The sequence below is a fragment of the Oxyura jamaicensis genome, chromosome 8 (assembly GCF_011077185.1).
Source record: "Oxyura jamaicensis isolate SHBP4307 breed ruddy duck chromosome 8, BPBGC_Ojam_1.0, whole genome shotgun sequence".
Lineage (NCBI taxonomy): Eukaryota > Metazoa > Chordata > Aves > Anseriformes > Anatidae > Oxyura > Oxyura jamaicensis.
Genome location: NC_048900.1, coordinates 2908272 through 2933906, shown reverse-complemented (window position 1 = coordinate 2933906; position 25635 = coordinate 2908272). Strand labels below are relative to the sequence as shown.

Here is a 25635-nt window from a genome sequence, read left to right as displayed (position 1 = left end):
TTTTTTTTTTTTCCTTGGCTGCTGGAGCTTCCCATTTTTCTGCCATTTCTTCCCCTCCCAGCCCCTGCTGTGGGTGTGGGCAGGGGCCGTGCTGTGCCCAGGCGTGGGGGAGCGCATGGCCTGCAGCCCCCCGCAGCGTCTGGTAAGCCTGGCACCTCTGGGCATGGGGCGCGGAGCCCGGTGTCACTTCGCTTGATGTTTTGGCACTGCACTTTTTTTCAGTGGAAGTATTCAACTTCATTAAAAGCATGAAATTTAATTTGCTTACATGGCTACATAATGCATATGGAACCTTCCTATAGACTCGTTGCTTTGCACCTGACTCTGTTAATGTTGATTTGACAGCGTAAAGAATAACCAGCGTTGCTGCTAAGAAGGATAGTAATGCTTTTTAATATTTTGTTAATTACCTGAAATTATCTGCCCTCTGGAAGAAATGAACCAAAGAGGTTGAAATATGCAGTGAAATGCTACTTCATGCATTGGAGAATTTAATATATTATAAGAACTCACATAGATGAATTTGCTGATTAGTTAGGAAGACTAATTATAATTAAAGACTGCTTTACTGAGCATAGGCTGATGTACAACCTTTTCATATCTTTATAAATCTTCAGTGTGTAGGCCACAAAACAGACTACCTTTTTTAAAATCTGGTACACGCAGGTATTTGTCTGGTTTACTTCTTGTATGCAATGAGTGACGGGTTGGTGTGTAAATAAGGAGAGAGCACATCACAGCAAAACTGGATGCAACTCCATTGGAAAAATGGAATTTGATTTCTAGAGGTGTTCGTCTCATTGGATGAATCTGCACAAAGCTTGCAAGATGTAAAATTCCTGGTGTAGTAGAAGGTGTCCCTGCCCACGGCAGGGGGGGTGGAATTAGAAGATCTTTAAGGTCCCTTCCAATCCAGACCATTCTATGATTCTATGAAAATGTAGTGCTTTTATTGATGTCAGAGGGCTTAATAAGTAGGAAAGAAAGAGTATTGGAATATACAGGATTTTAAAATAAAATATTCTATATTTGCACATTTTTTCCAATAGGTTTTCTTCTAGTATACCATTTCAAACTCACTAATAACTGTGTCGACAGATGATATTTGCTCCTGTAGAACTGCTAAATGTAAGCTATGAGAGATATCATGCCTTACTGTATTGAATTTTCTATACAATCGATGGGGCTCACTTTGCATGCACAGAGGCACCAAGGATGTTTAAGCTTTGGGGCATAAAATGACCAGCTGCTCAGAACGGGAAGAAGTTCATCCTTCTATCAAATGTAGTTCAATGTTTTCTGGAGTTGCAGTGGATGTTCTGAGAAGATACACATCTAGATGGATCTTTGACCTTTTCCTGTATACTGCTTCTAAGGTTCCTAAATTGCAGTGGAAAATTAATATAGAAATGTTGCAAATGTTGGTCCATACAAAACTTGTTCCCTTTACACAAAAAGTTCCACAGAAGGCATGTGGCAAAACACTTATATATATACATATATATAAATTGCAAAATATTCAATAGGTATTCAGTAATATTTATCAGAAAAAAAAAATAATAATAAGACATATTTCACTCTAGCCATAAAAAAACCTGTGCACAAACCCTTTTAATCTGCAAATGGAAAAGAAACAGTAATTCCTTTAAATGCACCGGTGGCTACTGGAGAGGTAGTGGCATGATGTGTGACAGGCCAGTGTAAGGTCACCCAGAGATATGTTCAACCTGGTAGAGCAGTGGTGTCAGCAGTACTTAATCCTGCATGGATATGTTTTCCTTTCCTTTCCTCTGTCTTTTTTAGTCCTATGGATGGTTCAAAATGAGATGGTAAGTGTCAGTGGTCCTCCTGGCACTTGAAATAAATACACTAGAAAAATTTTCCACTGTGGGCAGCAGGTAGGAATGGGCATGCTGGGCTATAGTTTGTCATGGTATGCCTATACATGTTTACATAGGTGCTTCTGAATTCCTATTTGAAATACTTTGCCCAATACTTTTGCACCTGGGTTTAAATGATCAAAGGGATCACTTAGGTAGCCATGGATTTGAAAAAAAATACTCCTGAGACTGAGTGCTGGAATCAAGCAGACCAGCTCTCTGTCTAGCCTAGCAGTCATATTTTCCAGTAAATATCAGACATAGGAAAATTTTCAGTACTCATGAATTCACATCACACTTGTAAGTGAAGGTAGGCTTTGTGCCAGGGTTCTGCAGGTGAAGAGTAGTGGCTTAATTGCTTCTGTTGCATCCTTCTTTGCGCCTTAATTTACATTTGTTTCTTAAACTTTTACCAACACTGTACATAAAAATTTGACTCAGATTTCCTAGATTTTGAAGATCCACATGTATGTTAATTTGTACGTGCTGTGCATTATTCAAGAGATTCTGTAGCGTTGATATTTTGAAACCTGACATCATTACAGGATAGATGTCTTGTTTTATATTATATGGCAGAAAATTTAATGAATTTGGGTTATACTTGTTAAAATGCTTTGTAAAGGCCTTCAGAGGGGGTAGCATTGTTTCAAATATCAAAAATATGCCAGGAAAATTAATATAGGTTTTACCTGCATAATCCTCATCTGTGTTTTTTTGTTTCTTTGTTTGTTTTGTGTGTGTGTCTCCTATATTTCTGTCATCACCAGAGAGTTTGAAGGCTTCTCAGGAGATTAGTGTGCTATGTCGTTGTTTTTTTTCAGAACCCATGACATCGGTTCACTCTGCCTCATTCTTTCCTTCAGATGCAAACTGTGTGAGATGGGCATTACACAGGGGAAAGCGAGAGCCTGCATGTGCTTGTGCTGCCCTATGTTTATCCTGGAGCTGGCAGTCTCAGAACTGAACTTGGTGCGGGAGGTGTTGAGGCTGAACCTTAGTAGTTCTGTCATAGCCTTCTGCTTGACTGGGAAAGAGATCTAGTTTCCTCAGTGAAAATCCATAGCATGATGGTGTGATCAATGACTAAGTCACGAATCAAATAAACACATTTCACAATGGTACAAAGGTCCATTGTGTGCCTGTCTTTTTAACCAGACTTACAGAAACTTTCAAAATTTTGACCAATGTGTTTAGCAGTTTGAGGATGAAAGCTGAGGGCCAGAACATGACTGTCTTGTGGGTAGATGGCAGGAAGCTTTGCAGCAGGGAAGAGCAAAACAGTCTGATATACCTGCTTTAGTCCACCTTGACAGAGACAAGTTAGAGCTCTGTAAAGACTGTGAGTGCGGTAACATAAAAGTCATACATGGAAGTCTAAGAGGATGAGAATATCTACCCTCTGAGAACTGACAGAAGCAGATCAACAGCTAGAGAAAGAAAGACTTGCAGGAGTCAATTATTCTTTCTGTTATCTTGCAAACACGCTATAAAATTCACTATTTGTATAAATAACAAGCAGGTGCTCAAGGCACCTTACACTAGCACTTCACTAGCTAGTAAGTCTCGATGACACCAGTGTTAACAACTTCAAAGGCCATTTTAAGAAATGTATAAATTATGTCTCAAGAAATTATATCACCAAGTGTTTGAAATAATGCACAAAGATACACAAAGTGATATCCCCAGAGTAAAGGCACAAACCTGTTCAGAAAATGACAGGATACTGAGATCTGTTTTTCTGCACATTATGCCAAGAGTCCGATTTATTTCTTCCTTCAGAAAAAGGAAGAGATCATTAGTCTTCTTTTCTCTCTCTCTGTCTGAAAGAACTAGAAATAGCAAAAATGAATCCTTATCAAGAACCATTAAGTTCTCTTCCAGAATCTTTCAAAGATCACAACTGAAGTTATCCTTAAAATGTCAGTGTCCCATTTCACTGTTAGATAGTCACTGCCTGTTCTATTATTACTGCTGCTGCCTACCTTGAAAAAAAGTCTATTCACAATATGTTCTTTTTGAAGATGTGCATCAAGATGTTAAACTGTCTTTCCATCTCTCTCATACTGTTTTATTTCAATAACATCCGTGCCTCTGGAATAAGCACGATATTAAGGTTAAGTAAAAAAAAATAAAATAGAAAAATAAGGTGGCTGAGACGACAGTATGCATTTGCACAGTTTCCCATTTACAATTTCTGCTTTTCTTTCAGGAAAGTTAGCCAGAAGTCTAGTAGGAACATAAATCATAGCTAAAGATGGACCGTGGCTATATCTGTAGCTAAAAACTTTTAAAAGGTTGGTTTTCAGTAGAATTTGTGCTGAATTATGAACTGTGTGCTTAAATGCACACGAGTCATTTTGTGTTGCATCCCTCTTCTCCCACACAGCTGTTCTTCCACAGTATGCTAAAGCTTTTAGTGGTTCATTCAGATGAATATAGGCCCTTTAGGCCATTGCACATTTTAAAGTACTGCCATTAACCTAGTGGTCTCTGTTAGCTAACCTAAATTCTTTTAATTTTTTTTTTCAAGCTAAATATTTTCCCTTGTAAGTGTGGACACTATGATCATCTGAACCTACACCTTTTTTTTTTTTTTAATTTTTATTTATTCATTTTTTCCCTCTTACTCATTGTTACTGATTTTGAATTACAAGCTCCTTGTAGCAGTGACTATCATTTCCTGTATGGACAGTAGTTAATACGTCTGGTGCACTGCTGAAACGTTAATGAATATTACTAATTATGCAATTTCTTTACAAAGTGTAACAGGGCCACATGGTGCTGCAACATTGATTATCACAAAAAATCCTCACATAGTACATAAGACATTTGCAAGATGCTTTCCAACAGGTCTCAACCAGTTGCAATGTGTTTGACCTAAATGATTGAAAATCTGTTGACTGCAAAGGAAAAAACACTTAATTCTTCAAAAAGAAGACAAGATGTGCTTAAATTACTTAAGACATTCCAGTCGCAATACTTTAAGTTTCTTTTGATCTTAGATTATTTGACAGTAGTGGTAGGTGAAAACAAGTATTTTTGATAGCAGGGGGGCCTTACTCTTCACCTGTACAGTATGAGCTTCCTGTAGGAAAAGATTGGATGTGGTAAATTGCGCAGCAATTAAACATATGCAGCAATCTCCTCATAAATAGAAAGTAACACACCATTAATGAAATAAAATCTTAGTTGGTAATTGTTAGAAAGAGGCTTTTCTCAACATGTCCTTCACAGATAAAGAAAGATAACCGTTCTGCATAGTAGGTTAGCATTACTTCACCAGAGCACATGAACTTTATTTTTCAATCACTCTTATGAATTATGCATATACTCTGGGACATGCCTTGAAAGTGCACTGTCACTTCATGCAGAGTCCCAGAGAAGAGAACTAACTGTACAGAAATGTATTGTCCTAGCCATGGACGGCGCTGTAACTTGCAGACAGCTTTCTGACTCTCGAGTCCTGTTCTCTGTAAGAATGTGGAGTGGAAGGTCTTCTTGCCAGTATCAAAGAAGGTCATCTGGTTCTTTACCTGCAAAATAGTTATGGAATGAAGGCTCACTGAACACTGTCCGTGCTCCATAGGATAAAGAAATCAGGTAATCAGTTACAGGGATGTAAATATTCCTTCTTGTTCCATTACAAAGGCATGTTTCATGTTTCAATCTCAACCTCAAAGCTCAGGCCCAGAACAGAAGGCCACCTAGTCTGTCTCCTGTTTCTGACTGTGACCATTAAAAGATGCTTAAGAAAATAGAGAAATAGAGAGTATGTCTTAATGATTCTTCCCCTGAAGAGACCCTGAATTTAGTAATTCAAAACCTGAAAGTCCATATGGATCATCATTTAAAAGCTGAGAACATTTAAAATGTTCTCAGTGAATGAGTCTAAACCTCTTCAGGAGCCCTTTCATAGCAAAGGAATATAAAAATCCTTTATAAAATCCTTATATAAAAAAGACTTTTGTCTTTCTGAAACAATACATTTTTTTTCCTAGTGATTCATTTCTTAACACTGTAATAGCAAGACAAGGAAAGGCCAGACTGTACCTCTCAAGCTGAAACCTGCACCAGAGGTAAGCTTTGATCAAAGAGCATTGTATTTTCTTGAGGTAAGAACGCTTACATGGACATTTTCTGCAACTGATCTCAGAACAAAGATCCAGCCAGACAGTTGGGGTGATCACACACTCTTGACACTACTCAGTAGGACTGCTTTAACACACTGATTTTGACCCAGCTAGATGATGTTTCATGCACAGTAGCCCTTCTTATATCTTTGCAGTTTGTCACATCTTTACTATGAAATGACATCTCACTATATTTAGTTTTATATATCTTTCCTGGCCAGCAAGTTCTTTTTGATGCTGGTATCCTAGTCACAACTGCTGTTTCAGCATACTTTCCCTCTAGAGGTTCTTCTCTTTATGCACACGCAGCTTAGGTATTGCTTACAATCTCTTTTGAAAATGACTTTTTTTTTTTTTTTTTTTAGCCATATTTCTTCAAATTCCCATTTCTGTAGCTATTTTTGTAGCTATATAACGGACTCACTTGATATTTTCTTTAATATTATCTCATTTCCCCTTACTGTCACTTCTTTAAAAAGTTCTCTCTTCAGAAAAAAAAAAAAAAAGAAAGAAAGAAAAAAAAAAAGTCCTCTGTTGAGTGGCCATGCAGCCTAAAAACTTCCTTCAGGTTATATTTAATCTTATATTTTATAGATGTTCCCTTTCTTTGGGCTGAAAAACCTCCATTAAGGAACAGATAATCCAGTCTTTCCCAACCAACGGAGACATTTTTGAATCTTTTCTTGATGTAATTTTACAGTGACATTTTTCAACATGAAGTAGGATTCCTCTGTTCTCCCATGACAAGTTTTTGTGTTTTGGGAAAACACATATTCTTGCTTCTGCCACACTGCATATCTTTCTGTTCCTCTCGAGTTGCTTATGGATTCTTTTTAATGAGAATCCCTAATCATCCATACCCATTTTTCATTTTGTAAACGTGTATCTTCAGTTTTCCCTTAGCTGTTATTTCTTCAGATCCCATTCTTGGCCTTTTCTGATCTCTGTCATGATCTTCTGTACTGTGTAGTCTGTTGTTCTAATGCTTATTTACAGTGTTCCTTTGTCCCTTCTGATGGAGCTAACTGTTCTTCTTTTCCCTTTAGAATGTCTGCCAGTTTCTTCTCTTTCTTTCTCCTCCCTGCTCTTTCAATTGATTGTCTTTTCTTCTCTCTTGTCTTCATGGCATGAATGGCCACTTTCCTTTTATGTGTCTTTGTGTTTCAGATCCTTGCTTTCTTCAGGGATCTACAGTTCTTGAATCTTCCGCTCTGTCTTTTATTTTCTCCTCTGTCATGTCCTTAAGTTCCCTTTAAAACTTGATTCCATGTACCCATGGCAACAGTCACTTTGGATTCTGTGACCAAAGCAAGCACTGAATTAATTCTGCAGTGCTTTTCTTGTTTACAAAACCACGTAAAAATGGGGGAGCTGAATTTTCCTACCTGATGACTCAACTCTCCACTAGAGCTGATGTTTGAACCCTTTTTCTTAGAGCTGAGTGAAGACATCCAAAGGAACAACTCATTTACTGAATGTATCCCTTTCTCCTCTTTATCAGTTATTACCAAACAGAATCTGTTGGATTTTTACAAATTCTTCCACAAATACAAATTATTTCCCAAATGTTCTCTGGAACAGTTTTGAGTTGCTTCTTGATCTGTACATCTGGTGCTATCCCTAATTTGATATTCCAGCAGTATGGCAGGCTGTCTAATAATGAGATATTCAGGCTATTCCCTGGCTCCTTGTTGTAAAAGACTTTCCCTGTATGTCCTGAAATGGTCATAAACGCTGTTCTGATCAGATTTAATTACAGTTCTGAAATGCATTCATAGATCTACTCTGTATAGTCAGGGGTGCATAAGGGTAAAAGGGAACATAAATATATTAAGTGGAATTGCATTTGGAATTTCCAAAATTATGTTTGTTTGGTTTGGTGGTATTTGTTTCTTTGGGTTTGGTCAGTATTACTATTCTTCCTATACCCTTGTTCTTCCATAATTGTTCTTCCAGATCCATTAACTTTGATTTTAAAATACAAATGTGTACTTTTAAAACAATTTCCTAAAAAGCGCTTCTCAGAGCTGTTAACATGAAACACTAAAGCAGGATGAGGGTGGCAGAGCTTGCTTCAGCTCTTGTTTGCCTGCTGCCCAGCTCCATGCTTTTCTGTGAAGGATTCATAGTGACTGGGAAATTCTGGCCAACGCAAGGCATGAGAATGCATGCTTCTGTTACTCTGGGTGGAAAAAGAAGGCTGTAGAACAATTTCTATGTAAACTGTATTGAGTTTAGTGTTTCTTTCTAGGAACACAAGAGAAGGATATGCCACCACGTTGACAGGGGATGGTCCCACTGGAAAGTATTGAATGCTTAGTTAGGATGTGCTGGACTTTGGGATATCCTTCCCAGAACCTTTAGAGAAGAAAGCCAGCAATGGGCAACACTTATCTGGGATGGTGAGGGAGGAAATAGGATAAACTGACTTTGTTAGCAGCCATCTGTTACTCCCACAGATACTGCTGCCTTGTGCATGAGTGATTAAAAACATGTGAAACAATGCAGCAGGTTCAGTCTGAAGGGATGCCTTTGCAAACCCTTGGCAAATGCTGCTGGGAAGCTACAAGCATCCCTCAGTCAATAAGAACAGCTTGCTGCAGTCACAGTTTGTAGGACTGGAACGATGAGAGCTGGGAGTAAGAGCTACTGAGCAGCTCAGCACAACGTATGATTGAACTCATAGACTCAGAGCACCAGCTAGCGCGTTTGGGTAACTACACAGGTGTTATGTGCACAGCATGCACTTCATCAGCTACAGCATTAGGAGGGGAATGCAAAAGTGGCTATAATACAGAGAAGGACCCTTAATACTTAAGCAACTATGTAGGTGTATACAGGGTTGATTAATCTGTGAGAAAAGGTGTTAGTGTGTTTTCTCTTGTTAGTAATACTAGAAACAAGCTGCTTATGTGATTCTACAGATTGTGGAGGGACTAGTTCTTTTAGCAGAAGACTATCCTACAAATGAGATGCCTCTTGACCATCTGTTGCCAGATGGAAGTGTTCTACTTCTGAATCACCAGCTGCAATGACATATTTAGAAAATGAATCTTTCATGGATAGATCCACAGCACAAAACTGTTTGTGATGATCCTCTGATACACATGCTGAGGTTATATTTTCTGTTTACTTGGCCTTAAGTTACAGTATGGCTATATACTCCTGAGAACATATTGTTATTTAGTAGATAGCATATCCTGCAGTTCACACCCGCCCTTCGTCAGCATCCCAGCTGCTGAATAAGTACATAATTTATCAATGCAAACACAATGTAAGGGCTGTATTTCACTTTTATTTGTGAAATTTGTAAATTTAATTGAGGAGTCTGTAGGATTCAGCATATGTACTCCAGTACATATGATCAATACCGAATTTGCTTACATATTCAGATATACATATTCTGGTAGGCATGTGAACATAGTTACTTCTCCTATGTGATTGTATGTGATTTTGGTGAACATTAGAGCAGTTGATTTTTTTTTTCTGGTAAAAATATTTATAAGTAACAAGTTTCACAGGCTGGCATGTGAACTAACTTTTAATTAGGAGAAGATAGGACTGAACCTTGTAACAGAAAAATGATCTAAAATCATATAATTATGTTTTATTTTAAAACTATTTGTTCAGAACTTTGAGGACACAAGACTTTTTTACACTGGGTTTAAAACAGAATCAATGTTTCTATGCTCTTGTATGGTCTGCATCATTCATACCCCATTGGGCAATGATTATAATTGGTTTTCAATGTCTGGTAAATCTAATCCTGACTGCACAGCAAGCTGCAGACTAACTATTTTTAAAGTTCTACATATTCAAATATTTTGATTCTAAAACAGAGAGAAAGATGAAGACAATAATCTGTTCCGATATCTATATGGGGAATTATTCCAGACAGTTACACTGTAATAACTGTTTTTGGGAGTGTCTCCCTGCAGAGGTTCTCCCTGACTCTCATCCTTCCCTGACTGTGGGAAGGTGTTTTCGTATATACTTTCTGAATTGCAAGTGTTAGTATGGTAGAAGGTCATTGTTACACCCATGTCAAATGGGATTTCATGCCAACACCAGGATTTTACTTCTTCACTCCAGTGGAATATTTTTTGCAGTGCAAAGCTGTAGGATTAAGATTAGCCTTGAGTTCACAAATGAAGTCAGTTTGTGACTTTTATTGGTTAATGCCATATTAATTTGCCTGCTTGCAAAACAAGTGCATTCTTCCTTCATCTTCTTAACATAAAAATGACCTTGTTATTTCTAATAATGCAGCTTGTTGGGCAAAGCCTAATCCTATCGCTACAAACATAATCCAGGGAATCCTCTTCTTGCTGATTTTTTTTTTTTTACTATTTGAACTCCAGTGGGAGATTTTGATTTGGTGGTTGACAGGCTTCCAGGTCCTCCTAATGTTAATCTTCAAATAGTGAATAATCTAAGAAAGAGAGAGATTCCCTCATTTTTAGCTTTCATCTCTCATGGTAATGAGATTGCCTCCCAGTGCTGTTTTAACTGTTTGTTTTACAGTTTTTAAAAAACCTATACTTTTAAATTTTAAGCTATGAGAGCACCACTTAGCTCCCAGTATCATGACATATCCACATCCATCAGAAGACCAGCAAAGAATAACGAAACAAGACACATTTGTGCAACATACGTGGAAATCACTGGGGAAAATGGTGTGATGGTATATGTTGTACTGCCTCCTAACCTGGTAGCATGCTTGTCTGAATTTCATTTACTTTTGACCTAGATTTTGCTGTTCCTTGGTAGTCACTGAGGGTCTGGCAGATGCTGCAGGGGCTTGTTGGCTATGGATTAATACATTTATGAGATGGAAAGATATTTGGAGAAAGTGGCAAAGTAACTGCCCTAGGTTTCAGAGGGAAAGAGCATCTGAAGTTTATTACTAAGCTTCACCAGTTAGTAGAACTCATGAATTTTCAGGTAGCAAAAGCAGTTGAACGTCTTTTCCTGCTCTTACCAAGGTGATATGCAGTTGATCTCTCCTTTCGCTCTCAGCTGAAAGCAACCTACTCTTGCATAGTTTAGATCACTTTCATTCACTTCACACTTTATATTTGGATATAATTTTAAATGTTGACTTTGATCTCTATGGTCTGTGTCCAAACGATCTGAAATAGTAGGTTCAGATCTTAACCATCAGGAGCAGCTATGATCTATTGCTTTTTCCTGCTATATACTTAAGAGCTTGATAAAACATTCCTACTGGGGAGAAGTGGCTCTGGTGTTTTCTTTTCTTACTCTGGGAGATCTGGAGCCTGAAAGGAAGATAATTTGTATTTTGTCATTTTGCAATATTTTTTTTGTAAGAGAAAGGCTATTTGACTGAGCACAAACTCCCTAGCATTTTAATATTGAGAAAAGAATAGCCTTGTGTTACAGGCACACCCGAGAGACTTGCATGTTCCCCTGAGATTTGCTGAAGACAATTTCTATTTTTCCCAGAGTTATCATGTTCATTAGGCAACATTTACTGAATGGCTGAGCATGCAGGTAGGTGCTTATTTTACAGAAGCTTTTCCATGGAGAAATATGCTTTGGGTCCTGACAAACTCATTCAAGTTAGATTTTTTTTTATTATTATTATTATTTTTTATTTCATTGCAAGAAATGTTGTTATTTTTGCAGTGTTAACACAGAACTTCTGAGATGCACGAATTAGCGTAATGGCAAAGCAAACTGAATCAATTCACATGAAACAGAAAGTGAGAAATATTGTGGTTACATAGAAGCCAAGATGTTACAGTAAAAGACCTTATTTTCCAAATTGCCATCATAAATGATGGGAAGGACATATGAACAAATTACATGAGCTTTATTCTGTAATATTATTCTACTAATAAGGTAAGACCTGGTAAGACTACAACATTATTTTTTATCTACTAACATTCTGCTTGTGATTTTTAAATACAGTTCAGCTTCTCAAAATAATGTGAAACTTTGCTCAACAGGTGCTTCAAATGCACTGAATGTGTGTTGAGATGAAATGCCTTCTATTTTTATATAGCTCTGCAAATTGCATCATCATATCCTGGTATCCTTTAGCGTACTTGTATTTGTGTGTTGCTGCATGACAAAATCTGGTCATGTTTCCCACCATTAAAGCATTTTAAAAGTGTGTACAAATTACTTTTTGTATGTAAAAAAAAAAGTGGAAGACATAAGATTTACACTGACAAGTACCATTTACAAAACTGAAAATAGGTAATATAACAGATCAAACCCAGTGCAGAAGCCCTGTTTTTGCAACATTTGCTTTTCTATTATTGACTCGGGATGCAATAAAACCCCGTCTTTCCCATTTAACACTCCTACAGCAAGAACCCTGGGCAGTTACGCAAAGCATATTGCTTTCAGTCAGATGAGACATTCTCAGAGAGTAGAATCCTCCCTGCTTTTCATGCTGCCATTTTATTTTTTTCATTCACAGCCTATCTTTACTTCTCCTGACTTATTGCTAAGTACTTCCTCCTCGGTGTTGATGAACTTCACCCATAAATGGAAACAGACAGATGAAATAGAATATGCAACTTCTATTTCTTACTGATTCTCAAGTAGCAGGGAAGCCTATGATGGAATAGACATCTTTTAATCATGATACAGTAGTGTCTTAGATCTACCTGGCACAGGTATAACAAACTGTGGAAGGTGAGCAGCACTAGGCTCTCAAATTTCCTTCACATTGGCTTTCACCAAAAAAAAAAAAGGTCACATGAGAAGACAGTCATACATTGTCAACTGTGGATAACACAAGTAGTAAAACAGCAAGGTTAGGGGACCACCTTTCAGAACTGTGGGTATCTGAGTTCACTTTGTGGCTCTGGTAGAAATGTGATAAGTATATTGCTTGATGTCATATTCAAGTTGCAAGCCCAAGTACTTCCTCTTCTGTTTCTGAGTAATGCTGGAAATTTTTAAATTCTAGAAATCTTACTTTTTTACACTAAAAATTGTATAGAATTTCCCACAGCTCATTGCAGATGTCCCATCCAAAGAGCAGGGCTCTCTGTGAACGTGAAGGACCTGAGCCAGTAGGCCTGTCTGGTAATCACTTCTAGGACTGATTTCCAGGCAAACAAAGGGCAGTGACTGCTTTTTGAAAAAACATTCTGCTATTTTGGTCTTGCTGCCAAACTCCTACCCCCTTTACACAGTAGCTAAAAGTTAAAAAGAATTACCCTAAACACCTGAACATTTCTCTCAAGGAGAGGTACCAAGGCTCTTTATAAATAGGAGTGCCTTGGGTTTCTCCAAATGCGATCAGAAACAAAGAGCATGTTGATGACAACTGCATAAATTGTGGATGTTCGGCCTACAGCTGCCAACTTAGCTGTGGTTCATAACCAGCCTTCATTCAGAGTTGCAGATAGGTACTGCCCCTCAGTCAAACTGCGCTGTCCTGGAAGCTTCTGCCTGCAACCTTTCATCCAGAATGGGAAAGAGCACAGATGTGAACACGAATCCCTAGTGTAGCAGTGAGGCAGATTGGTGATGACATGGCAGGGGTAGGCATGCCTAGAGACTGATCTTGTAGGCTACTGTTAGGCATATCTCCAGAAGAGCAGCTGGAGGCAAGCACGATAATGCCTATAGGGGTTACTGCCAGAATAACCATTTCATAGGCTGCTTAGTAGCTAGTTACATGAAAAGACTTCATATTACTAAACAGAAGAACTTTACCAAGAGCCATTTATACAGATGCTTGTAGCATTTCAGCCATGCCCTCACAGGTGGTTTCTTGATGCCTCATTCAGGCTCACTCTTCTTCCTCCAAACTCAGAGCAACAAGCTCAGGTAAGGCAATCTCATATAGGGTACATGTTTCTCCTGTGTAAAGGATGTTCCAGGCTGCAGCCAGTGCCTGTCTCCATGTTATGGAAAAGGAAGTGCTGGGACACACCTCAGGCTCTACAGTTCATCCCCATTTCCGTGCCTGGAGAGCTTTAGGCATCAGTGGACACCCAGCTGCAGCACTTAGGTGACATAAACAAAAACATGTCTCTCCTTTGATGCTGTGCTGGAGAAGAATCTTAGGTCCTCCTTATTCCTCAGGTAACAGCTGAAGAGCAGCCATGTATTGGTCCTTGATGCTTAGAGCTTGTTCTCTTCTCCTGAATATACTGTCAAGCACACAATAAATAATAACTGCTATGTTGGCATCTGTTCAATCAGCTGAGCCAACGTGCGTAGCTGTGCATGCACATCTCCATATGCAATGTAAATGGCTATATTACCTAACCATATAAGTGAGTGTCAAGGAGTCCCTGGGATTCTTGCCTGAGTAAGGATTTGAATCCAGTGGAATGTGACCAGCAGAGTTTTGGCCTGGATGCATACAAATAATTAAAATCTGACTTATCTATTTCCTTGATAAGTTCAGCCCTTAACAACCTGAGAGAGATTTCAAGAACATATTTGATACTGCATGCTTATGAAGCATTTTCTAATTAATTGCCTTGAGAAAACACAGGCTGAACGCAGATAACCACTGCTGTGCTTGACAGCACCAAAAACTGTGCTAAAAATGCCCAGTGACAGGGTCCCAGCTGAAAAACTAATAGCTCCCAGGGAGCCCCCAGCTGGTGCATACGCAAGTCTCACTGCACAGAGCAGTATCTCTGTTTCCACATTTTTCTGACTCGGGGCTGGAGGCACAGTGTCAGACTCCCCCAGCCACTTTTATGAGGGCAGAGGGGCATCTGAGATGCGCAGTACATTGCTGGCCGCCAGCCTGCACGCACACGTACCAGCGTGTGCTGCCCCTGTGTTATTGGAAGCATCTCCCCTCTCTGCTCCCGGACTGTTCAACCCTGAGCCCCGCATGAAATATGCACGTACACAAGCAGAGCACAGGAGGGAGGGAATCCAAAGGCAGAAGTTAAAGGAGAAGAGTCAGCTGCAGATTACTGAAGCATCAGAGGAAGGAGAATCAAAGAGAAATTTGGGATGGTGTGGAAGAGAGAGAGGAGAAGCAGGGTGTTGAAGTGATACATGAGAGAAGCGGAATGAGGAAAAGCGAGTATGTAAAAGTGATAAAGAGGAACGGGGGGATGAGCACATGGAGGCAAGAAGGCGAAATCATGAAAAAGAAAGATGAATAGGAATAAAGAACAGTAAAAGGCACAGCTGCGAAAAATGAAAGAGGGCTAAAGGACTCTTTAAGCATCTCTTAGGAGTAAAAGAGAGAAAAGTTTTTAAAACTAGAGATTTTAAAAATTAAATTATCAAAGCAATACATTTAAGAAAGAAGAGGGAGATCTAGAGGGGCTGCCTAGCATTCAGAAGCACTTTTATAATTGTTGAAGATGCTAACTCCTCTGGAGATTTTAGCTAATTTACTTTTGCAGCCATGGGCTGGCTCCTAGAATCATCACATTCATGATGCATGGCTTTCTGCTGATCTTTTCCTGCAGCAGGGATTAGTACTGCAGGATTTTCTTCTAGGCAGTTGATGCCTTTTTAAAAGGCAAAAATATCAACAAAAACCACCACGGCTCTTAATTTTCTTGGAAGGAGCTAGGAAATGTTTTGTATCTGTGGTATTGAGGAGAAACGTTCTGTGAATCCTTCAGAACCAGAAGTCTGCTGTACTGGGATTTCAAGGCATGACTTCACAGATTGGTAACCCTGTGTTACTCTGCTTCTGTAGAAGCCTAGTAGATTGAAAATTTTTAACCTTTCACCTAGTGTTCCCTCAGCAAAGTGTAAACTTTAAGAATGTGCTTAAATTTCTTCGAAGTCAACGGACTTCAAAAAAACTCTAATGAAAAGAGATAAATGTTTTGTTACGAAAAAGGTCAAAGTGAGGAGTGATATAATTAAAACAATTACAAGTACTAACCTTTGCATATATATTGTTATTTGGAACAAAAATGGTTGTCAATTCTAAGTTAACTTTAAGTACTTTCAAGTAATAAGTTAACTCATTTCATAGTGGTATGAAGAAATACGCATTCCTCTATCCTGCTGTAATTCTCACCATTCTTTGCTTTGGTATGTTTGTGTTTTAGCCAGGCCTTTTATAGCTTCTTGTCAATATGTTATTCTCAGCAATGCGAGCTTGTTACAGGTGGACACAATATACTTTTTCTTCACAGGTGAACATGATTTCAAACATCAGGCATAAGTCTCAGAGAAGCCACGTGCTGTTGCTATGCTTCATACTTCTTGAGGTAAGGAAAGCTGTAGTTACATTGCTAAGACTTTTGGGGTGTATTTCTTAAGAAGACAGTCAGCGGCTACTGATTTCTATTTACCAACAGGTTGATGGTTGCCTCAATACTGAGTGCTATCTGCTGCTTGACGATCTCTTTTTTTGCAATTGTGAATAAAATTTTGGTCCCTGCAAGCATAGCCTTTTTTCCAGCTCTTTCAAAAGAGGGAATTAAGGGGGGGGTCCCTAAGCCTGCAATTTAATTTTAAGTGAATTTAATGCTCTGAATTGCGAATTTAATGCTCTGAATTGCCAAAATCCAGCAATGTGAAGTACCTCTGAGCCAGACCCATATAGTTATTGGTGGATAGAACTTCATGCTGAAATCCATCAGTCTAGAAGAGTTTTAATTCATCAGTCTCAAGGCACTTTACATGTGGGGTAAATATCATTATTAGCAGTTTTTAGATTGGGAGCAGTGGAACAGAAAGCTATAGTAGTTGTTTAAGGCTATTCAGTCTGTCAGGATTGGGAGGCATTTTGGAATTATGCATATTGAGTAAATTAAGCTCCATTTAAAACAGTTTCCTTATATCTTGCTCGTATTTTTGAGACCATTCACACTATAACTACTAAAGTGCTGTAACTTATGTATTTATTTTTTAGCTCTTACGCTAGTAGATCATGCTTACGGTAGAAATGGCCCTAATTACATCTGCCCTGCAGTGGAGCCAGAGCTGTGGCGTGGCATAGCCCTGTTGGGCTCTATCTGAGCCATTTTGCAGTTGACCAGTCAGGCTCGCCCCCAACATACAAATTCAGCAGATCTTGAGACTTGTGAGGTTTTGGAGTACCCAGCTGCTATGGCTGTGTCCCAGCTGCTAGCCGACCTACGCTACTGTTGGCTTACCAGGGGTATGGCCAAGGGCACTGCACAGCCATAGCTGTGAGCATGTCTGGGAGCACACTGCTTGCACCTGTGCATGTGCGGTGGCAGGGAGAGCACCCTGTGGGACATCTTGTGCTTGTATTTAGGTGTAAGGGTGCTACGCCGCAGTCACACAAGTTCTGTGGTGTGCAGATGTCCCTTTCCTACTCGTATATTAGGCATATGTTCACATCTAGAATGGGCCAAGCAACACTGTAACAAATACATGATTATTCAGCAATATATATCTGGTGGAACCCAGGAAAGCAGTGATGTGAAGGAGAACGTGACTGGAGCAAATCTTATATTGGTGTCTCAGTTCAGGGTAGTTGTGCTACCTACAGAGGTTTTATTCCCATTTTTATTTAAGCATTTCTACGTCCAAACATTTGAATCATGTATAATAAACCATGTAGCTTATCTTTTAATGCATGTAACTTGTAAAGAAAGATCCTGATGGTGTTTCTAGGGTTGCCAGCTGATTTGGTATGAGGAACCTTGAGGAAAAGAACTAAGATGTATTTTGAGCACAAAATTCCTGACTTACTTGCGCATGCTGGTATCATTGGGTTCTGTGGACTGCAGATCAAAGTAGAACATCTTCAGATAAACATTGCTCAGGCTGAGGGAGAGTGGGGAATTTTCAATTTTCTACTCATCCGCAGACTTCCAGTGCTCTATTGCATGTGCCACCTGGGGCTTACTACGGAGACAGCTGGGCATTGTTATGCCTGGACTTGATGCTAACTGCAAGCAGTTAAATTGTGTCCTGGTGGTTTCAGTGATGTTTAATACTGGATTTTAGAAGTAAAAGTTGAGTAGTATAAGATCCATCTGTGGAGCTAGGTCCTAAAGTCTCTGTGTCTTGGTACCCATCTCCTTACCTCACACTGGTATTGGGAAGCCACCGCTTTGGTTGCTGTGAGATGCTCAGAATAGGATACATTTAGAGATAGACAATAAATAGAGGGAGGGTGATGTCATGAACTGTGGAGGAAACATAGCAATGTTTCAAGGAAAATCTGTGCATGGCATAAACATTATGACTTACGTGACCTTTCCTGAGAAAGGTTTCATCCTCCATTGGCTTTTAATTAATTTATTTATTTATACCAGCACATTTTGGAAGTTGCATCCATGTGGCTAGAAAATTGTTTAATCGTCTGGTATTACTTCTGTCACAGTACTTCAGCTAGTTTTGTAACTTGGCAATTTATGTTCACTCCTCTCAAATAACATTTGTGATCCACTGTGACACAAATCACCGCAGATCCATTGGCTTTTCTTGCCTGTGTTATGTTGCTCTGGGACTGCATCAAGATGCATGACCTCTGTATCATCAAATCTAATGGCATAAGGGATCCAAAAACCTGATGATTTCATGATGCTGTTACGTGAGTTTATGTCATGGAAGTCACTAAGGAGACAGTACAGAGCAACTGGAGTACTAGATGGGGGTCAGGGGACATGGTTTCTATTCCTGAATGTTGGAGGCAGTTGCTCAGTCTTATTCATATTCTTCCTTGTTGTTTGTAAAATCTGAAGAATAATTTAAGTCCACATTGGGTAAGATACGCAAATAGAAGACAAGAGATGTATAGCAGCAGTACTATATTCTATAATCGCTTACTGTTTGCAGTGTTCTCTACGATGACAAGGTGGTCAAGAAATGTAACAACTGTAATTCTTTTTTAAAGTAACTGGATAAGAGAAGTATGCAATATCTGAGCACCTGAGCTGAAGTATTTGGGTGATGAGAAGGAAGGTCTGTGAGATGTCACAGCCTTCCTTTAAAGGTTTCATTATATGTTCCTCATTTCTCTAGCAGAAGAAATTAATCCACCCACATACATCAAAGACATAGTAAGGCAACAATTGTACTTACGCTTAGGCAGCAGCTGGAGAGCAAAAGAAGGAATTGGGTGAGTTCAAGTACCTGTAACCATGCAGCCACACAAAGTTCTCTATGCTGATAAAACAGAATAGCAACCATGAGGTGCCAGTGGTGGTGACGGTCATTTGGTAGTGATTATGTCCCTGGGGAGACCTGATGTCTGCAACATTTATAGGACTGGGCTATCTGTCTGAGAGACCATTTATTAAGGTGGCTGTATACAGCTTCCCCAGTCTCTATTTCAAGACTGTATTTATCATGGGACATAGGAAAACTTCATTTTCCTGGAAGACTGTTAGCCTTTATTTACTTGGCTATCAGAGCACACATGAAATGGATACAGGATATGACATGGGTCTGTACACAAGTCCTAGCTGCCTTCTCAGAGAAGCAGCTGAGGTGCTGTTTCTCTCCGTGCTACTGATGTCCTGGCAGCCTTTCTCCAGAGCTCAGCAGCAGCTGGAAAGCAGGGAGTTAGCCCTCAGACAGGCACTCTGGGCTGGGTGGCTAGCAGGGGCAGCACAGCATGGGGCAGAATAGCTGAAGACATGTGAAGGTTGGTACCTCAGCCCTAGAAGGAGACATGAAGGTGCTGGCTGGAAGCCTCAGCAGGGCATAGTTGCATTACATGCTAGTCAGGTTCTGTTTTACTCTTTGCAGAAACATATGACTTTCTCATGAGTAGCCTGCAGGTCAGGAGCAAAAGAAAAGGTGGAGATCAGACTGATTTACATGAGGGGAATGCTAAGAGTAGTCTCTTTCTTGCAACAAGATAGTGTTCTTAGTGTTCTCTTTTTTTTTTTTTTTTCCTTCTCTTAAAGCTTGCTCCTAGGCATAGGCTCAACTCTGCTAAATAATGGCATTACATCATGAGAAAAATTGGTAGATCTAGTTTCTATTCTTTTGGTCTTTCTAGCAATACCTACCTTATATAGTAGATTTTTTTTCCCCTAACTTTTTTCTGACCTAGGGAGAGAAATTATCTAAACAGATAAGACGTACAGAAACTTCTAGCTGTAAGAAAACCAGGGACTCTGCAAGCTTCATTCTTCTGGTGATGTTAAGATCTACACCTTTCAAAATGCTAGCTCTTCTCTACAGAGCAGTCTTGTAAGCTGCTATTGTCAACCTTTCAGAAAACCTCTGTCCTCTTCAATTCACAAATGATAGAAGGAGATATACCTTGGGTATTCTGTTATCTTTTCCAGAAACTTTCATAAGTGCAATTCAAAGAGATGAACCTTCTTTTCATGTGTTGATCCTATTGGATGGAGCCTGGAGTCTGTATCCAACTACCTAAGCTGGAGGAAAAAAATGTAAATTTTCTAAGGCTTTGAAATTCAGCTTCTGAGCTTTCTATGGGAGAACCTGAGCTGTGCAAACATCTGTTACTTCCTGTTGCTGTCAAGAACTTCTGCTGGTTCAAGGTATCATTTATACAGTCTCTTTCGTCCTTTTTTTTTTTTTTTTTGTATCAGGTGTTGAATTCTTATAGCATGTTGCTGCACTTGGTTATTTATTGTTTTCTTCCAAGCACCTTTTCCATTAAAAAAGTTTATGTAAGCGTCAGATCTTGAGATTAATCCCCTCAAAGCCATGAAGTATCAGAAGTCATCTTTTCTGGCAATAGCAACTCATGCAAATCTTATGACAGACCATAAATTTAGATTCCAAAGGTCCATTATTCTCCAAGAGTACTGTTCAACTTTCCTTTGGCCTAAGATTTCCCTACCTTTTCCATCCTTACCAAAACCCTGTTTTATTTCTACATTCTTGGTGAAGTTTTAACTCATTTGTTGCTTAATGAAGCATCTTTTTATAATACACGTGCTGAAAACTGCTGCCCAAAACTGTGAGGTAACCTTCGCTCTCTGTTTAATGGAGGTAGTTTAGATATGTCAGTTAGTTGTCAAAAATGCCTGGTGGACTCAGGCTAACTACCCTAAATCTTAACTGTACTAGTTTTAAAATGACTCAGTATCACCAGATGCAAACTTCTGCTATTGCAAACCTCTGTGAGTCGAGGTTTAGGTATTCTAGGTACTCTCCTATGAAAAGTATGAAGTGGTGCTATCTAGACAATGTTTCGTCTCCCCCACCCCGTTGTGCATATAGATATACTCATTGGAATCTCTAGAGAAGATATAATAATTTCTTCATCCTGTATTCACATTTAGAAATTACTGAACTTACATTTTCTGAACACAGAAATTAGAATATTAGTATGTCAGTGGGCAGATCCTTTAATATATACAGCTGTGAGAATACTGTTGACTTCTGTCCTTCAGGTAGCAGTTACATTATTCATCTACCTCTCTAAATTTTGTGGAAAACTTATGTTAATGCATAACAGACTTCTGAATTCTTAGCACAGAGCCCCGAACTGTGCTTAGCTGTGCTGATAGGCTTTGTCCTTTTTTTTTTTTTTTTTACTGGGGGTATGTTTTGTAGCAATACGGTGATGTTTTGTGACTTTTTTTCTTTTATTTTTTTTAATGCTTCTCAAGAGATCCTGGCTGACATTTCCCTTTGCCTTGGTTATTCACTCTGCAGAGCTCATTATGCAATTTATTCTCCATTGAATTGTGAGCTTTCTCATAGCTGAGAGTCAAGATGACTCAGACAATTTACAGCTGATTCAACAGTAGGAGGTCAATCTTTGTTTCTCCTTTACCCTTTGGGTTCTAGGGATTTATTTTCTGCCTAAGAAGGGCATTATGTATAATCTCTCTCTTGTGTAATTTTCAAGCCCTACCACTTCCTTCTCTCTTCCCCCCACCCACTTCCAGTACCTAAGCAGCTTGTCAACAGTCTTAAAACTTGTAGCCAGTAGGGCGCCTGGCATAGGATGCAGAAACCAGTGGCACATGAATGACAGAACTGCAATTGTATGAATTTGTGGCAATGCTGGAATGCCAACAAGGAATTAAGTGAAAAGCTTTCATGTCTTCCATTGAAGTACAGCCTTTAAAGTCACCACTTCTCAAACTTTTTTTTTTTTGTAACTTTCAAAATATTTTTCTTTCAATCTTTAAATTATTTTTTTCTTTTTGCAATGGACCCATAAGATATTCCACTGAATACACTAAATATGCATACTGGACTCTGCTCTTAGACAAATAAGGTTGTAATGTATAGTGGTATGCTGCTACCAACTTTATTCGTTGGTGCTCATTTGTGTATTTGTCCCTATTCCAAGATTTGTAATCCTGTTTAGGTATGGAGTAAGCTGCCTGATAACTTTATGCTTCAACGTGAAGTGAAACCACACGTAAACAGGGAAGTGCGATATTAAAATGGCGTGCAGATTTGTTTCTAATCATACTGTTATGTATTGTTGATCTCTTCTCCATGATTTAGCTCTTAACATTCTGCATAGCCCCTTAAACACAATATGTAGATCCTGAAAGGAAAAACTACGAAGATTACAGTAGAAACCCCATTAGTAGTAATGATGATGCTAAAATATTCAGCAGGTTTTGGATGATGTTTTAAAGCAATGCCGTGCTTTGAATATCATATGTAAATGTGAACTATCAGAACAGGATTAAATACACACAGTCTTTGGAAGTGAAATTATACAGTGACTTAATAGGAAAAACATAATAAATACATTCTAGCTGAAAACCCCACTTGCACAATATCCTCTACAGCACTCAGTGACTTTTGGATATCCTTGGCTTGCTGTTTTGTGGAAAGTTGTTCTTTCAATTACAGGTATCCCTTTCACTCATTTTGATTTAGGGAAAACTTGTTTTTGATTTCATGGATCATCTGAATTAGGGGTGGTGATTGTTTTTGTTTTCAAATCCTGTATTCCGTTAACTACCGCTGGCTTATGAGCTCGGGTACAACGCAATCCCAACAGGTGACACGAGGAAGTGGGTCTAAGGAAATACATGAGCACTGAAGGTGGGACTAAGTGAATTCCTCAGGCAGTCTTTGTCATTAATTTTTTCCAGAATAGTATAAAGATCATCTAAAAAGCAAGTCTCGTGATTGACTATCCAATAACCTCATTCCCAAAGGAAACAAACAAAATTATTGGACCTTTCAAAATCTTGTTGGGTTCTATATACAGATCATTTGACAAAGAGTATGCAGGGAAATACATCTCCAGAATCTGTGTGCTTTTCCTCTGTTCCAACAGACTCTCTTCCTTGGCAGAAACAGGAAAGTTTGCCTGCTTGGAGTCTGAGCAATACATGGCAATAGCAATACATGCTATTGCCAAATATTGTTCAGCCTTTATTTACTGCACTGTTCATTTAAACTGCTCCTGAACAGAAACTACCTTATATAAAAGTCATTCTTGCACAATTCTTTTCAATTGATAACTTCTGTAGTTCATTTTAGTAACATTTTACAATAAAATATGAATGTACCACAATAGGCATCATTGCTAGACAGGAGTACTCCATTGTTGGAAACAGTCCCCAGAGAGGCTCTGGCTATTTATGTAGTATTTTACTATCAAGAAAAGCAACACATTTTATTTGACAATGCCCTGAAAGATTAAACTTCCAGCCATACCAGGATGGTAAATATTCAGAGAGAAGAGATTTCAACACTAATCATTCACTGGGAGCAATGGAACCGTAAGAGAAAGAACTGATGCTGATGAGAAGTACTAATTGTGCTAATGAAACTTTTAAATATCTTCCACTGACAAGGCAAGCATTGGAAAACTGCTGTTTCTTTGACATGGATAAAGCACGGCAATTCAATAAATGTTCTTTATTTGTAATGTAATCTTCCCAAGCAATTTCTGAGCTTGGCTCTCATAAACCAGTAACACCATAGTAAGCAATTTCACTGTAGCAGATAATTGTTTAAGTTGTTAAGCACTTGTGTAATAGAGAACCAGATGTGAATAAATGTCCTGCATGTAAGGGTTGTGCTAGTCACCCCAGGAAGTACAGAAATGAGCCAGCTCCCCTTCTTTCTTCATCTTCACCTGCTGGTAATGAAAGCAATTGGAGTAGTCAATAACATTAAGTGGGTACTATTTCTCCAGCTTCTCTTAAAGCCTTTTTTGCTTATAAGAAATAGATCAAAGCACAAGAAAGCAGAAGGGAGGATAGTAAGGAGAGCAGAATCCAAGGGAGATAATCTGAGGGAAACTAATCCATGAATGATTTTTTCCAGAATTGTCTTGAAGTCTGAAAAGATTTCTGGGTTCACTATTGCTCTTCTCTCTAATGCGATGACTTTTCTAGCCCTGACCATGAGAAATGTAGAAAGAAGAAATTTTCCATCACTGAGTGAATGCACTGTGACTTACCTCTCCTGTTGGCTGTCCTAGAAGTAGTTCTATACGTGTTGGATAGGAACTTTCCTTTGTCTGTGGGATATTTTTAGTGTGTGTAGGTATATTTTTAGACAGTTTAAGTCTTTAAATCTTTTATGTCATAATTATCCCAATTGGTTTATAAGCTTTAATATTTTATATTTCTTTAAAACTCCCACAGTAGTGATATTTTTTATGAAAGCTGAAATTAAAAGATTATCCAGAAGTATCTATTCATTGTATAGATCTAGTAAGATACAGCTACCAGTGCAGGATTAAACTGCTGTGTATTAACATCAATGAACACTTCTCCTTCCTTTTTTTTTCTTCTATTTTTGGAGAAGAGTTTATGACAAAAGGTCCTCTGTGTTCCGATTTTCACTACCCTTGTTTCCGAAGTTGCTAGTTGCAACATTATTGCAAGAGAGTTGAGATATTAAACAGTGAGTGCGTGATTTAAACCTATGTGCATTATATGCATTTTTTTAGACTCATATGTGATACACCATATGGAGTTTTCCTAAACTTATTGTTGACTTTAGCTGAGTAACTAAAGCCAAGATCATCTGGGAAAAATATGAAATTGTGCCTATTTCTGTGTGCCTATTATTTTTTTGCTAACTGAAATTTTAATTGTTTCTAATGGAATTAAACAGTGGACATTAGGATGCCTAATAAGCTAAATAATTTGCTTAAATCCAATTTGGATACTGTCCTAGTTACTGTAGAAGCAGTATTCAGCATGCTGGATATTGGCATTGCTCAATGATGAAAAGGTTAATGCCATAAAAATGATGTGTCCTGAGATGGTTGTATCTTTTTAGCAACCGCCCACTCCATTTCCCTAAGGTTAGTTTGCATGCCAGCTTAGTGAGAGTCTGATCCTGCAGCCCTTATGTTCTGTCCTCAGATCTCCTACTGCTTTTAATTTCTCTAAATTAACAGAATTTGGGGGGGGGAGAGAGACCAAACACTAATAATATTTTAATGTCTATTTCTGAGATGTACTTCATAGTTACAGCATCACCACAGTGCAGTCACTTCAAAGTAAATGAGCCTTCTGGCAATGTGGACTGAGGAAGAACTGTGTGATGCTGTAAGGCCGTTAGAATAGAATCACTAGGTGGTCTTAAGAGGAAAGACATACTGCTAATAGTTCTGGCAGGTATCAGTTAATCCTCTCCAAGAAGGAGTCCTGAAGATATTTTTTGTTCCTTGAGTGTGTCCCAGTGATAAGTCCTTCTCACTCCTCCACCACTTGCCAGGCCTAGGAAGAGGATCTCATATGTGGCAAGCCACACTGTTTGTGCCTCAAGTTCTCTTCATGGTGTCCCGCTGT

General features: G+C 38.8%; 1 protein-coding gene across 4 annotated transcripts in view; it reads left to right on the top strand.

Moving 5' to 3' along the window:
* The window catches only part of PLPPR5 (phospholipid phosphatase related 5), a 246336-nt gene that overhangs the window by 124720 nt on the left and 95981 nt on the right, over nucleotides 1-25635 (top strand). For all 4 annotated transcript variants that reach the window (XM_035332959.1, XM_035332957.1, XM_035332958.1 and 1 more), the window contains exon 2: nucleotides 16129-16203. In XM_035332959.1, coding sequence (XP_035188850.1) covers nucleotides 16129-16203 — 75 coding nt within the window. The remainder of the gene's footprint in view (nucleotides 1-16128; nucleotides 16204-25635) is intronic.